The sequence below is a fragment of the Nicotiana sylvestris genome, chromosome 1 (assembly GCF_000393655.2).
Source record: "Nicotiana sylvestris chromosome 1, ASM39365v2, whole genome shotgun sequence".
Classification (NCBI taxonomy): Eukaryota; Viridiplantae; Streptophyta; class Magnoliopsida; order Solanales; family Solanaceae; genus Nicotiana; species Nicotiana sylvestris.
The window spans coordinates 92249524-92265212 of record NC_091057.1 but is presented as its reverse complement, the minus strand read 5'-3'; the positions used below and the strand labels follow the sequence as shown (position 1 = coordinate 92265212).

Here is a 15689-nt window from a genome sequence, read left to right as displayed (position 1 = left end):
ATACATCTATACTTTAGACTCCCACGTTTTAAGGTCTACTTATTTTAATTTGTTAAACCTGTAAATCAAACAAAAAAAACTTCAATCACGTCTGGAGTTACTCCCACGTTCGGAATAGGATAATGTGCAATATGAATAGATTTCAAAAATAAACCGGACGAAATATTATTTTTTAATGTGACGACCCAAAAGGGTCATCACCTGTTTCTAATTGAAATTTATGTCTCCGAGGCCCTGAAAACCTCATTTAGAGTCGCCTCGATTTGTGTGCGCAGTCAGGGCGCGTAGCCGGAAAGCTTAAATGTGAAATCTTGTGAAAATTGCTAAGGTTTGACCTCGAAATGAATAAATTTGACTTCGGTCAATATTTTAGGTAAACGGACCCGGACACATAATTTGACAATCCTGGAGGGTCCGTAGGAAAATATGGGACTCGGGCGTATGCCCGGAATTGAATTCCGAGGTCTCCAGCCCGAGTTATGAATTTTTAAGTGAAATTGTTTTCTGAAAATATTTAAAGAAAATGGAAATGAAATTTGATTAGAAAGCAATGGTATCGGGCCCGTATTTTGGTTCCGCCGCCCGATACGAGTCTTATATATGTTTTGAATCACTCCTGTAAATTTTGGTAAAAAACGGACGTCGTTTGACGTGATCCGGACCCAAATTGGGAAAATTGATATATAAAAGGAAATCTGAGAAACTTCATGGATCTTGAGGCTCAATTCGATGTTCATGATGTTATATTGGTGATGTGATCACACGAATATGTTCGTAGGGTGTTTTTGAGGTAGTGTGCATGTTTGGTTTAGAGTTTCGAGGGCTAGGGTGAGTTTCTAGTAGGTTCCGGGATGCCTTAGGCTTTAGAAGATCAGATATTGCAGGTTCAGGAATTTTGACAGGTCTCAAAACCCTCTTGCGCGGTCCGCGGTGGGAACTTCAGAGAGGTATAAATGCACGTGAATTTCAGTTATTTTACACTTTTCAAAACCCCAAAACATAAGAAGCGATTTTCCAAACAACTTTTCTTCTCCGAAACGATTGGTAAGTGATTTCTAACTTATTTTCTTCACATCTTAACATCTTTTAACATGATTTCAACTTCAAATCAAAGATTTTCACGAGGAAATTGGGTGATGTGGGTAGAGCCTAGGTTTTTTCTAAAATTAGGGATTTGGACCTCAATTTGAGGTCCGATTTCAAAATAAACCATATATTTGAATTTGTGGGGAATGGGTAATCGGGTTTTGGTCTGAACCTCGGGTTGCGACCACGTGGGCTCGGGGTGAATTTTGACTTTTGGGTAAAACTTTGGAAAACTCATTTTCATGCATTGGGGTTGATTCATTTAGCATTTATTAATGTGATTAAGTAACTTATGACTAGATTCGAGTGGATTGGTGGTGGAATCAAGAGGTAAAGCTATAATTGAGACTTGAGTGGTTTTCAAGGCATCGAGGTAAGTGTTTGGTTTAACCCTCTTGAGGGAATAGGAGATGAGTCATATTTGCTACTTGCTTCTTGTTGAGTACGACGTATAGGCATGGTTGCAAGTATCTATACGTTGGTGTCAAGCATGATCGTGGGTCTTAACTTGAAAGTTGTTGTGTTTTTGAATGACACCTTGTATACTTTAATTAATGATCCTCTATGATTAAGTATTTCCATTAATTCAACTGAGTACTAGCAAAATGAGATTGGTTATAGCTGATTCTCCCTTGTCGGGATGACTATTTCGATATCCTTGTTCCCTTGCCAGGAAGTTATTATATTACTTATGTTCCCTTCTCGGGATTTCTTTTGATTGTGTGATGAACTGAAATGGGAGCGGGTGGTACGCCTACCACAAGATTGATGAAATGGGAGCGGGTGGTACGCCTACCACAAGATATTATGAAATGGGAGCGGGTGGTACGCCTACCACAAGATTGATGAAATGGGAGCGGGTGGTACGCCTACCACAAGATATTATGAAATGGGAGCGGGTGGTACGCCTACCACAAGATTGATGAAATGGGAGCGGGTGGTACGCCTACCACAAGATATTATGAAATGGGAGCGGGTGGTACGCCTACCACAAGATTGATGAAATGGGAGCGGGTGGTACGCCTACCACAAGATATTATGAAATGGGAGCGGGTGGTACGCCTACCACAAGATTGATGAAATGGGAGCGGGTGGTACGCCTACCACAAGATATTATGAAATGGGAGCGGGTGGTACGCCTACCACAAGATTGATGAAATGGGAGCGGGTGGTACACCTACCACAAGATATTATGAAATGGGAGCAGGTGGTACGCCTACCACAAGATTGATTAAATGGGAGCGGGTGGTACGCCTACCACAAGATATTATGAAGAGGGAGCGGGTGACACGCCTACCACAAGATTGATGAAATGGGAGCGGGTGGTACGCCTACCACAAGATATAATTAAATAGGAGCGGGTGGTACGCCTACCACGAGATAGAATGAAATGGAAGTGGGTGGTACGCCTACCACGAGATATGAGAAATGGGATCGGGTTGCACGCTTACAACAAGAGGAAACTGAAAGTGAAAGTTTCCTTTATTTTCTTCATTTGTGATAGAAGTTATAGTGCTAGCTTCCTTATTATTCCCTGTTATTTCTTTTAACTACTATCCCCGAAGCATGTTCCCCTTCCCCAGCTTTAACTGCTTATTACTTGTTTACTTTTCCGCCATATATTATATAACTGTACAGGTTTATCTGGAGTCTGGTACTAGCTTCATCACTACCTCGCCGGGATTAGGCCAGACACTTACCAGCACATGGGGTCGGTTGTGCTGATACTACGCTCTGTGCTCTTTTGCATAGATCCAGGTTTTGGACAGCAGCAGTAGCGCAGGAGCCAGCCTTCAGTCCACAGAGACACTGAGGTAGCCTTGCAGGCGTTCGCAGGCCCGACGTCTCCTCTATCTTTTATTTCCGTCTATTATCTCATATATTCGAGACAAACAATTTATATTTTATTTCAAACTGCTGTATTTAGCACTCTTAGAAGTTCGTGAGTAATGTGACACCAGTTCTTGGGTAGAGGCATATGTTGATTCTCGCATTATTGTTCAGTTTTCTTTAAATTTAAGTCTTCCGCATATTTATTTAATTCCGTTGTTTTCATGTTATCGCTGATCATTGTTAAAAGAAGTAATTGTTAACGAAGTAAGCAGTTAAGGATTGGCTTGCCTAGTTCTCATTAGTAGACGTCATCACGACTCCCGAGTGTGGGAAATCCGGGTCGTGACAAGTTGGTATCATCACTCTAGGTTACATAGGTCTCACAACTCATGGACAAGCTCAGTAGAGTCTGAGGGATCGGTACAGAGACGTCTGTATTTTTTCCCCAGAGGCTATCGAGTTAGAAAAACTTCACTTTTGTTCTTTCTTGTCGTGCGGATTTGTTCCTCAAATGATAATTGAACTTCTACTCTATTCTTCGCAGATGGAGAGAACACGTGCTTCATCTACTGCTCAGCAGCCCGAGCCCCCTACAGCAGCTCCCACTAGGGGCAGAGGGTGAGGCCGTGCTAGAGGCCGAGGTAGGGGCAGAGCTCAGCCCCGAGCAACGGCACCAGTGGCGGAGCCTCAGGTTGATTTTGAGGAGGAGGTTCCAGCCCCAACAGTTCTGGTGGGCCCAGCTCAGGTCCAGAGGGGTTTATCGCTACCCCAGTCCTTCAGGACACTCTGGTTTGATTGGTGGGCCTTATGGAGAGTGTCACCCGAGCAGGTTTGCTTCATGTAGCATCAGCCACTTCTCAGGCTGAAGGAGGGGCTCAAACTCCTGCTACACGCACTCTAGAGAAGGTAGCTCCCCAGATTCAGGTTCCAGCGGTTCAGCCAGTAGTGGCAGTTCAGCCGGGTGTAGTGGCTCAGATCGGCGATGGAGCGGCTATGTTCGCCGATGCTTTGTGGAGACTGGACAGATTCACCAAGCTCTTCACTACTACTTTCAGCGGAGCTCCTTCTGAGGATCCCCAGGATTTCCTATACAGCTGCCACAAGGTTCTCAGGAACATGGGCATTGTTGAGACCAATGGGGTCAATTTTGCTGCATTTCGCTTATCTGGATCCGCCAAGACTTGGTGGAGGGATTATTGCTTAGCGAGACCAGCCGGATCGCCATCTTTGACATGGGAGCAGTTTTCAGTGTTGTTTCTGGAGAAGTTTCTCCCTGTGATGTAGAGAGAATCCTATCAGAGGCAGTTTGAGTGCCTTCAGCAAGGTTTCATGACGGTCACTCAGTATGAGACTAGGTTCATCGATCTAGCTCGCCATGCTCTTGTCATACTTCCCACCGAGAGAGAGAGAGGGTGAGGAGGTTTATTGATGGTCTTATTCAGCCGATTCGTTTTCAGATGGCCAAGGAGGCTAGGAGTGAGATTACATTTCAGGAGGCGGCCAATGTGGCCCGCAGAGTTGAGATGGTTCTGTCACAGGGAGGTGGTCATGGGTCGGATAAGCGGCCTCGTCATTCAGGTAGATTCAGTGGTACCTTGTCTGGAGGTAGAGATTCATATGGTAGAGGCCATATTCCTAGGCCCTTTCAGTCAGCTCTTCAGGTCTCCCATGGTACTTCAGGTGGTCGTGGTTCTCAGACGCACTATTTTGATCAGCAGCCTTACAGTGCACCATCAGCATCTATTAGTGCACCGCCGCTTCAGAGTTTCCAGGGTCGTCAGCCCCAGCAACCGTGGGCTTGATTTACTTGTGGCAACACGAGGCACATTGCTAGGTATTGCCCTCGAGCTTCGAGCAGTTCTCGTGCTATGGTACAGGCACCAGATGTCCCACGGCCTGCCCAGCTAGCTAGAGGCGGGGCAGAAGTGTTAGAGGTGGAGGTAGATGTCCTAGAGGTGGAGCTCAAGCCGCCAGAGGTAGAGGCCAACCAGCAGCAGGCCGTCCCAGAGAGGCAGTTCAGGGTGGTGGGGCCCAGCCCCGATGTTATGCACTTCCAGCCAGGCCCGGGGCTGAGTCTTCAGATGCAGTCATTACAGGTACTATAATGGTTTTTGATAGAGATGCTTCAGTGCTATTTGATCCAGGGTCTACGTATTCATACGTGTCATCTTATTTTGCCCCATACCTGGTCATGCCTAGTGATTCATTGAGTATTCCTGTTTATGTGTCTACACCGGTGGGTGTTTCTATTGTGGTCAACTGAGTTCATCGTTCTTATATTGTAGTGTTTGGGGGTCTTGAGACCCATGTTGATTTGTTGTTTTTAGACATGGTTGACTTCGATGTTATATTGTGAATGGATTGGTTATCCACGTACCATGCTATCTTGGATTGTCATGCCAAGACTGTGACCTTAGCCTTACCAGGTTTGCCCCATTTAGAGTGGAGAGGGACTCTTGGTCATTCTACCCGAAGTGTTATTTTGTATGTGAAGGCTCGGCGTATGGTCGAGAAGGGGTGTTTGGCATATTTGGCTTATGTTCGTGACTCCGGTGCTGAGGTTCCCTATATTGATTTTGTGCCCGTGGTTCGTGAGTTTCCTGAGGTTTTCCCTTCAGACCTGTCGGGGATGCCACCCGATCGGGACATTGATTTCTGCATTGATCTGGCTCCGGGCACTCAGCCCATTTCTATTCCACCATATCGTATGGCCTCTCCGGAGTTGAAAGAGTTAAAGGAATAGTTGCAGGATTTGCTTGAGAAGAGTTTCATTAGACCCAGCGTTTCGCCTTGGGGTGTGCCGGTTTTGTTTGTAAAGAAAAATGATAGTTCTATAAGAATATGCATTGATTACCGACAATTGAACAAGGTTACAATTAAGAATAAGTATCCATTGCCGAGGATTTATGATTTATTCGATCAGCTTCAGGATTCCAAGGTATTTTCAAAGATTGACTTGAGATCTGGCTACCACCAGTTGAGAATTAGGGCATCTAATGTCCCTAAAATAGCTTTCCGCACTCGGTACATGCATTATGAGTTCTTGGTTATGTCATTCGGGTTGACCAATGGCCCAGCAGCATTTATGGAGTTGATGAACCGAGTGTTCAGGCCTTATTTGGACTTGTTCGTGACAGTCTTTATTAATGATATCCTGATATATTCCCGCAGCCAGGAGGGGCACGAGCAACACCTCAGAGTGGTTCTTCAGACTCTGAAGGATAGTCAGTTATATGCTAAGTTCTCGAAGTGTGAGTTCTGGTTGAGTTCAGTGGCATTCCCGGGTCACGTTATATCAGCAAAGGGTATTTAGGTTGATCCAAAGAAGATTGAGGCAGTCAAGAACTGGCCTAGACCAGCATCAGCTACAGAGATTCGAAGTTTCTTGGGATTGGCAGACTACTATCGTCGGTTCGTAGAGGGGTTCTCATCTGTCGCAGCCCCGATGACCAGGTTGACCCAGAAAGGTGCCCAGTTCAGATGGTCGGATGAGTATGAGGCGAGCTTTCAGAGGCTCAAGACAGCCCTGACTTCGGCGCCGGTGTTAGTTTTTCCCACAGGTTCAGGGTCTTACACCATTTATTGTGATACATCTCATATTGGACTTGGTGCAGTGTTGATCCAGGATGGCAAGGTCATTGCCTATGCTTCGAGACAGTTAAAGGTTCATGAGAAGAACTGTCCAGTGCATGATTTGAAGTTGACAGTCATTGTTCACGCATTGAAGATTTGGAGACATTACCTGTATGTCGTGGCATGTGAGGTGTTCTCGGATCATAAGAGTCTTCAATATTTGTTCAAGAAAAAGGAGTTGAATTTGAGGCATAGGAGGTGGTTGGAGTTGTTGAAAGATTATGTCATCACTATCCTATATCACCCGGGAAAGGCCAACATGGTGGCCGATGCTTTGAGTAGAAAGTCAGCCAGTATGGGCAGTCTTGCTTATATTCCAGTCGGTGAGAGGCCGCTTGCTTTGGATGTTCAGGCTTTGGCCAATCGATTTGTGAGGTTGGATATTTCTGAGCCTAGTCGAGTATTAACTTGCACGGTTGCTCGTTCTTCATTATTGGAGCATATCCGTGATCGGCAGTTTGATGATCCCCATTTGTGTGTCCTTAGAGACACGGTGCAGTGTGGGGGTGCCAAGAAGGTTACCTTAGGTGATGATGGAGTTCTGAGATTGCAGGGTCGAGTTTGTGTGCCTAATGTGGATGGGCTTCGAGAGTTGATTTTAGAGGAGGCCCATAGTTCCCGGTACTCTATCCATCCGGGCGCCACGAAGATGTATCAGGATTTGCAGCAGCATTATTGGTGGCATAGAATGAAGAAGGATATCGTTGCCTATGTGGCTCGGTGTTTGAATTGTTAGCAGGTTAAGTATGAGCATCAGAGGTCTGGTGGTTTATTTCAGAGGATTGAGCTTCCCGAGTAGAAGAGGGAGAGAATCATTATGGACTTCGTTACTGGACTTCCGTTGACCCGGAAGAAGTTCGATGCAGTTTGGGTCATTGTTGATAGGCTGACCAAGTCACCGCATTTCATTCCTATGGCAGTCTCCTATTCGTCTGAGAGGTTAGCTGAGATCTATATCCGGGATATTGTTCGTCTTCATGGTGTGTTGGTATCTATCATTTCGGACCGAGGTACGCAGTTCAGCTCGTGTTTCTGGAGAGCAATTCAGCGAGGGTTAGGCACCCAGGTTGAGTTGAGTACAGCATTTCATCCTCAGACGGATGGACAGTCCGAGCGGACTATTCAGATATTGGAGGATATACTCCGAGCTTGTGTTATTGACTTTGGAGGTTCGTGGGATCAGTTCTTGCCTTTAGCAGAGTTTGCCTACAACAACAACTACTAGTCGAGTATCCAGATGGCTCCTTATGAGGCTTTATATGGTAGGCGTTGTCGATCTCCGGTTGGATAGTTTGAGCCGGGAGAGGCTCGATTGTTGGGTACAAATTTGGTTCAGGAGGCCTTGGACAAGGTTAGGATCATTTAGGATAGGCTTCGTATAGCTCAGTCCAGGCAGAAGAGCAATGCAGATCGTAAGGTTCGAGACGTGACTTTTATGGTTGGTGAGCGGGTGTTGCTCCGAGTGTCGCCTATGAAGGGCGTGATGAGATTTGGGAAGAAAGGCAAGCTTAGCCCTAGGTTCATTGGTCCATTCGAGATCCTTGATTGAGTGGGAGAGGTGGCTTATAGATTTTCATTGCCGCCTAGCTTATCAGTCGTGCATCCAGTGTTTCATGTGTCCATGCTTCGGAAATATCACGGCGATCCATCCCACGTGTTAGATTTCAGCACTGTCCAGTTTGACAAGGATTTGTTGTATGAGGAGGAGCCGGTCGCTATTCTAGACCGACAGGTTCGCCAGCTAAGGTCGAAGAGTTTTCCTTCGGTTCGTGTTCAGTGGAGAGGTCAGCCCTCTAAGGCATTGACCTGGGAGTCCGAGTCCGTATGCGGGACCGGTATTCTCATCTTTTCCTCGACTCAGGTACTTCCTTCTTCTGTCCGTTCGAGGACGAACGATTGTTTTAGAGGTGGAGAATGCGACGACCCAACAGGGTCATCACCTGTTTCTAATTGAAATCTATGTCTCCGAGACCCTGAAAACCTCATTTAGAGTAACCTCGATTTGTGTGCGCAGTCCGGGCACGTAGCTGGAAAGCTTAAATGTGAAATCTTGTGAAAATTGCTAAGTTTTGACCTCGAAATGAATAAATTTGACTTTGGTCAACATTTTAGGTAAACGGACCCGAACCCGTGATTTGACAATCCCGGAGGGTCCGTAGGAAAATATGGGACTCGGGCGTATGCCCAGAATCGAATTCTGAGGTCCCCAGCCCGAGTTATGAATTTTAAGTGAAATTGTTCTCTAAAAATGTTTAAAGAAAATGGAAATGAAATCTGATTAGAAAGCAATGGTATCAGGCCCGTATTTTGGTTCCGGTGCCCGGTACGAGTCTTATATATATTTTGAATAACTCTTGTAAAGTTTGGTAAAAAAACGAACGTCGTTTGACGTGATTCGAACCCAAATTGGGAAAATTGATGTTTAAAAGGAAATTTGAGAAATTTCATGGATCTTGAGGCTCAATTCGATGTTCATGATGTTATATTGGTGATGTTATCACACGAATATGTTCGTAGGGTGTTTTTGAGGTAGTGTTCATGCTTGGTTTAGAGTTTCGAAGGCTCGGGTGAGTTTCTAGTAGGTTCTGGGATGCCTTAGGCTTTAGAAGATCAGATGTTGCAGGTTCAGGAATTTTGACAGGTCTCTGGACCCTCTTGCGCGGTCCGCGAGCAATCACGTGCGGCCATGGTCGCCTTGAGCGGTCCGCGGTGGGTGCTATGCGCCCGCGGTCGTCTTGGTGCGGTCTGCACGGGGCAATGATCCACAGGTCTTCAGGGAGCCTGCGCGGCCGCGGTCCTTCTTGCACGGTCCGCGGTGGGAACTTCAGAGGGGTATAAATACACGTGAATTTCAGTTATTTAACACTTTTCAAAACCCCAATACATAAGAGGCGATTTTCCAAATAATTTTTCTTCTCCAAAACGATTGGTAAGTGATTTCTAACTTATTTTCTTCACTTCTTAACATCTTTTAACATGATTTCAATTTCAAATCAAAGATTTTCATGGGGAAATTGGGTGATGTGGGTAGAGCCTAGTTTTTTTCTAAAATTAGGGATTTGGACCTCAATTTGAGGTCCGATTTCAAAACAAAAAATATATTTGAATTTGTGGGGGAATGGGTAATTGAGTTTTGGTCTGAACCTCGGGTTGCGACCACGTGGGCCCGGGGGTGAATTTTGACTTTTGGATAAAACTTTGGAAAACTCATTTTCATGCATTGGGGTGTATTCATTTAGCATTTATTAATGTGATTAAGTAACTTATGACTAGATTCGAGCGGATTGGTGGTGGAATCAAGAGGTAAAGCTATAATTGAGACTTGAGTGGTGTTCAAGGCATCGAGGTAAGTGTTTGGTTTAACCCTAGCTTGAGGGATTAGGAGTTGAGTCATATTTGCTACTTGCTTCTTGTTGAGTACGACGTATAGGCATGGTGACGAGTATCTATACATTGGTGTCAAGCATGACTGTGGGTCTTAACTTGAAAGTTCATGTGTTTTTGAATGACACCTTGTATACTTTAATTAATGATCCTCTATGATTAGTATTTCCATTAATTGAACTGAGTACTAGCAAAGTGAGATTGGTTATAGCTGATTCTCCCTTGCCGGGATGACTATTTCGATATCCTTGTTCCCTTGCCGGGAAGTTATTATATTACTTATGTTCCCTTGCCGGGATTTCTTGTGATTGTGTGATAAACTGAAATGGGAGCGGGTGGTATGCCTACCACAAGACATTATAAAATGGGAGCGGGTGGTACGCCTACTACAAGATTGATGAAATGGGAGCGAGTGGTACGCCTACCACAAGATATTATGAAATGGGAGCGGGTGGTACGCCTACCACAAGATTGATGAAATGGGAGCGGGTGGTACGCCTACCACAAGATATTATGAAATGGGAGCGGGTGGTACGCCTACCACAAGATATTATGAAATGGGAGCGGGTGGTACGCCTACCACAAGATTGATGAAATGGGAGCGGGTGGTACGCCTACCACAAGATATTATGAAATGGGAGCGGGTGGTACGCCTACCACAAGATTGATGAAATGGGAGCGGGTGGTACGCCTACCACAAGATATTATGAAATGGGAGCGGGTGGTACGCCTACCACAAGATTGATGAAATGGGAGCGGGTGGTACGCCTACCACGAGATATGAGAAATGAGATCGGGTTGCACGCCTGCAACAAGAGGAAACTGAAAGTGAAAGTTTCCTTTATTTTCTTCATTTGTGATAGAAGTTATAGTGCTAGCTTCCTTATTATTCCCTGTTATTTCTTTTAACTACTATCCCCGAAGCATTTTCCCATTCCCCAGCTTTAACTGTTTATTACTTTTTTACTTTTCCGCCATATATTATATAACTGTACAGGTTTATCTGGAGTCTGGTCCTAGCCTCGTCACTACCTCGCCGGGGTTAGGCCAGACACTTACCAGCACATGGGGTCGGTTGTGCTGATACTACGCTCTGTGCTCTTTTGTACAGATCCAGGTTTTGGACAGCAGCAGTAGCGCAGGAGCCAGCCTTCAGTCCAGTGAGACACTGAGGTAGCCTTGCAGGCGTTCGCAGGCCCGGCGTCTCCTCTATCTTTTATTTCCGTCTGTTATCTCATATATTCGAGACAAACAGTTTATATTTTCTTTCAAACGGTTGTATTTAGCACTCTTAGAAGTTCGTGAGTAATGTGACACCAATTCTTGGGTAGAGGCATATGTTGATTCTCGCATTATTGTTCAGTTTTCTTTAAATTTAAGTCTTCCGCATATTTATTTAATTCCATTGTTTTATGCTATCTCCGATCATTGTTAAAAGAAGTAATTGTTAACGAAGTAAGCAGTTAAGGATTGGTTTGCCTAGCTCTCATTAGTAGGCGCCATCACGACTCCCGAGAGTGGGAAATCCGGGTCGTGACATTTAAATAACTACAATCATCTTCCCAAACGTGGGTATCCTATCATTACTCCACAACTTATCCACTTTCTCCATAACTACATCAACAATTTTATGTGACTCCTTTTGATTCCTTTTCGATTCTCTTTTTGCTTTGGTCAGAATACGAACTTTGCAAATATGGCTACAAAACTTCATGACATCAGACAAATTTCAAGCAACTCCATGCAATGGAATTTGAAAGTTAGAGTAGTTCGAATGTGGGAAATCCCGGATCGCTACAAGCCTGAAATACCTTATTCGATAGAGTTGGTATTACAATATGCAAAGGTAATATATTTATAATTGCTTTTACTTTTTTCTTCGTCTTCTCTGCTGCTATGGTTCATAGATTTTCCAATATGTAATCGTTTATTAGTTTTCAATAATCCTCAAACAAATGAAACTACCAACTTGAAGTGATTATGTGTGAACATCTGATTGATAATTGTTTACTTATTTCCAGCAAAAACATAATATTAACAATATATTACATCTTATATAATCCATCTGATAAACAAAATATGATGTTCCTCCTGAAACTGCTACAAAATATAACAATATGCATATATTCTGCCAGTGAAAGTTACAATGTTTGTTGACAATTGTATAATCTATATAGCTACTGCAAATTCTAAAAATATGCACATTCAGACAAAAAACTTTACAATGTTTGTTGACAATTGTTTACTAATTTCCAGCATTAACAATTTTTATCAATCTAATACATCCTAACAATTAATATGATTTTCTAGGGTGATCGTATACATGCCTCAATCGGGAAGTATGTTATAAAGTTCTTTAAGAATAAGATACAGTAACTCGATTTATATCGCATGACCTACTTTGTTGTCGGGCCAAATAATTTGAAATTAAAGACTACAACACACAATTTGAGGCTGACATTTACGTAGAGGACAATAGTTGAGGAAACTACTGATCCTACATTTCATATGGATATCTTTAACTTGCGTCCTTTTTATCAATTCACGAATCAACATGATGTCGATGAGGCAGAATTATTCGGTAATTCTTCTTTTTCATTTAATTCTAATACTATGTTTATTAAAATTTTGTGATTAACTTTTATATTTGTAGATGTCGTTGGTCAGGTTGTGACCTATGAAGCTGTTCAGACCTATAAGCAAGGAGACAACAAAAGTGTCTTTATGAATATTGAACTTGAAGATGATAAGTAAGTCATTTACAAATAGAAACTATACTTTGCAGTAAAAAGGATTTTTTTTGTATTGAGGTTTTTCCGTGAAACATATAGGAGGAACAGGATTTCAGCAACCTTATGGAGTGAACTTGTGGATCAAATTCAACCTCACTTGAATGCATCTACTGCTGATCCTTTGATTGTTGTTCTTCAACTTATGAAAGCTCAAAAATATCGAGGTTTTCCAATAGCTACATTTATATTTGATAAACAGTTTCAAAATAATTTATAGTTTTCAATTTGTAATTTTTAAATTTTATTCATAGGTAATTACTCAATGCGTAGCTGTTGGTATGCTTCAAAAATATGGATAAATCCTACTTTTCCGCAATTTATCGATTTTAAATCCAGGTTTGTCAAGGGTATAATTCTTATTTATATATACTATAAATATAATATTATTATTTAAAACTTAAGTTTTTGACTTATGTAGATTAGATGCAGCGCTCCAATCAAACTATGAGTCGCTTACTCAGACAAGTTCTCAACAAAGTCACTCTATTAGAGATGAGTTAGCCAAAGAAATTGTATTGGTTAAAACTATTGGGGATTTAGTTCAGTGCACACAAGTGAGTTAAATATAGTTTTAAAAATTTACTTACCATTTATTTTATGTTTTGCATTTACTACGCTATTTTTGTGTTAAATAGGAGTGTAACTACTAGATTGCTGCAAAGTTGGTGAATTTGGAACTTCAACGAGGATGGTCACATTTGGGATGCAACAAGTGTATTAAAAAGGTTGAAAAAGTTGGAAATAAATTTTTTTGTAAGAAATGCAATGAAGAAGATTGTTCTGTTGGTCACAGGTAATTATTCTATTATTATATAGATTTAAAACACATAAAAAGGAAATACATAAGGTTAATCAAAATTTAATTGCAGGTATCGACTTCAAGTTCGTGTTATGGATAGAACTGCCTTTATCTCATTGTTGCTTTGGAATCGCGAAGCTCAACAGCTTATAGGAAAGTCAGCGAAAGAATTAAAGGAAGGATTAGTTGAGGTATAATAATAAACTTAATTTAAGTGTAGTTGTCAATTATGATATTTCTGATCTATGAAATTTGGTGTAGACTTTTGATGCGGATGCTGATTGTTCTTATCCAAGTGAATTGGATGATATTCTTGATAAAAAATTCATGTTTAAGGTTATTGTTAAGCAAACCAATATTGAGTCACAAGACAAAGCCTGCAAAGTTGTTAAGGTTACTGATGATGACGATCTTCAAAAGGAATATGCCCACAGCTCATTTGAAGACACTATCACAGTAAAATATCTTCACTCACAAATTAAGCTACTGATACATTTATGAAAAAGAATAAATATAAATCCTACAACCTTCATAACATGAATGTTTATTTTGTTTTGTTTTACTTTTTAATAGGATCCTTTGGAAATACCTGAGGGACAAATCTCGGGTGAAGAGAAGGTTTATGGGGTAATTTCATGAAATTAAAACAGTTATAACATTATTAATTATTTAGTAAAAAGTTATTACTAATCATTATGCAACCAAAGGTAGTATCGCTCTTCAACTCCTCTTTATAGATTATTTTTATTTTTGTAGGATTTTGTGGTCGAAAGTAAGATGAAATCTGTTTTACAAACTCCCATCAAGAAAATATATCAGAAAGTGGATCGTCCGTGTTAGAAGATGGTGATGATTGCAACACAAAACTATCTCCATTGAAGAAGTATGACAAGAGGAGTAGATCTGCCAATAAGGCACCAACAGTAATAGCAGATGACGACTTGAATTGTCAACTCTCTAGCAACAAGGTTCGCCGAGTGATTAAAAAAGAGAAGAATCCATGAATAACTCTATTGAAATGACCTTAGCTATTTAATTATATAGTTTCTTTGCTATGTAGGTTTATGAAGGACAAATTTTTATTATTTGGGCAAGTTCATTAGGGAGTAAAATTTTCTAAATATTGTTCTAAATTCATGTTTATGAATTAGTGGTTTAATCAGCAGTGACTTCACTCTTTTTGTTAATATTTTTTATGCAACATGTTAGTTATTTGAACAAATCGATTGTTCAATGAATGTGTTGGTGAAGTTCTGATTTTTGAAGAATTTATTCAACTCAATCTTAGTACAAGATATATTTGATAGTTCTAAACTCATCGATGAGTTGTTGTTCCAGTAGTTGTGTGTGACCAATAAGGTTCTGTTAATTATATTTTTACTGCAGCTGAAGTTTTGTCTACTCAACTATCAATGGGAAATTAAATTTAACTTTTTACCTTGTTTCTTATGCTTCATGTTTGTGAAAATAATCTTCAAAGGACATGTCTATAAAAATTGTGAAACTTCTGATTATTCTGTTCAAAACCTAAGGTAGTGTATTAGTCTATTCTGAAGCAATTTCATAGCAATGGTAATTACAGGAACTCTCTGTTTATGAATTAGGGTACGCCTGAAAATTAACAAGAAAACTCAAGTTAGTAAGTAGAGAAATAACCTACAGATTAGTGTCAAAGCTTACATATGTTGTTAGTTATAAACATAATCAAACATTATGGAACATGAGCTAAAGATAATACCAAGGAATTAGCCATAATGTCATTTATCACGAAAGCTACTACTCTAACAACCTATATGGAGAAGCCTCATCTAAAATCAAAGTCTTAATCTTGTGCTGTATAGTTATGATAAACAAATGTAATAGTGCATTGCAAAAGCATGACTCTGCACCTGGGGAGAAGGATAGATAGTAAATCCAAGCTTACACTTTTTTCCATAATCGACAAATAGATGTTCCAGCAACAATGACCCCAATCCAGAACCAGTACCACCACCAACAGCATTAAACACCAAAAAACCTTGCAAACCCGTGCAATTGTCAGCCAATTTTCTTACTCGATCAAGGCATAGATCGACAATCTCCTTCCCAACTGTGAAGAAAGTTAATACTGTTGCGGAAACCAAATGTATATAGTGTGAATAAGTCACAAATACTATACCAAA

At 41.4% G+C, this 15689-nt stretch overlaps 1 protein-coding gene across 1 annotated transcript; it reads left to right on the top strand.

The window, feature by feature from the left end:
* The first annotated feature begins 4787 nt into the window (after nt 1-4787).
* On the top strand, nt 4788-14531 carry LOC104247058 (replication protein A 70 kDa DNA-binding subunit B-like). The gene is made up of 12 exons (XM_009802993.2): nt 4788-5015; nt 11615-11782; nt 12604-12686; nt 12768-12892; nt 12980-13064; nt 13147-13282; nt 13379-13521; nt 13598-13718; nt 13789-13983; nt 14101-14154; nt 14284-14299; nt 14347-14531. Exons 1-12 carry the CDS (start codon nt 4788-4790, stop codon nt 14529-14531), a joined length of 1539 nt encoding a protein of 512 aa, XP_009801295.2.
* Nucleotides 14532-15689: the final 1158 nt, after the last annotated feature.

Coding starts and splice junctions, on each gene's coding strand:
- LOC104247058 (XM_009802993.2), top strand. CDS start 4,788: ATGGTACAGGCACCAGATGTCCCACGGCCTGCCCAGCTAGCTAGAGGC. Junction 5,016..11,614: donor TTCAGATGCAGTCATTACAG/GTACTATAATGG, acceptor TGCTTTGGTCAG/AATACGAACTTTGCAAATAT. Junction 13,283..13,378: donor ATTTAGTTCAGTGCACACAA/GTGAGTTAAATA, acceptor TGTAACTACTAG/ATTGCTGCAAAGTTGGTGAA.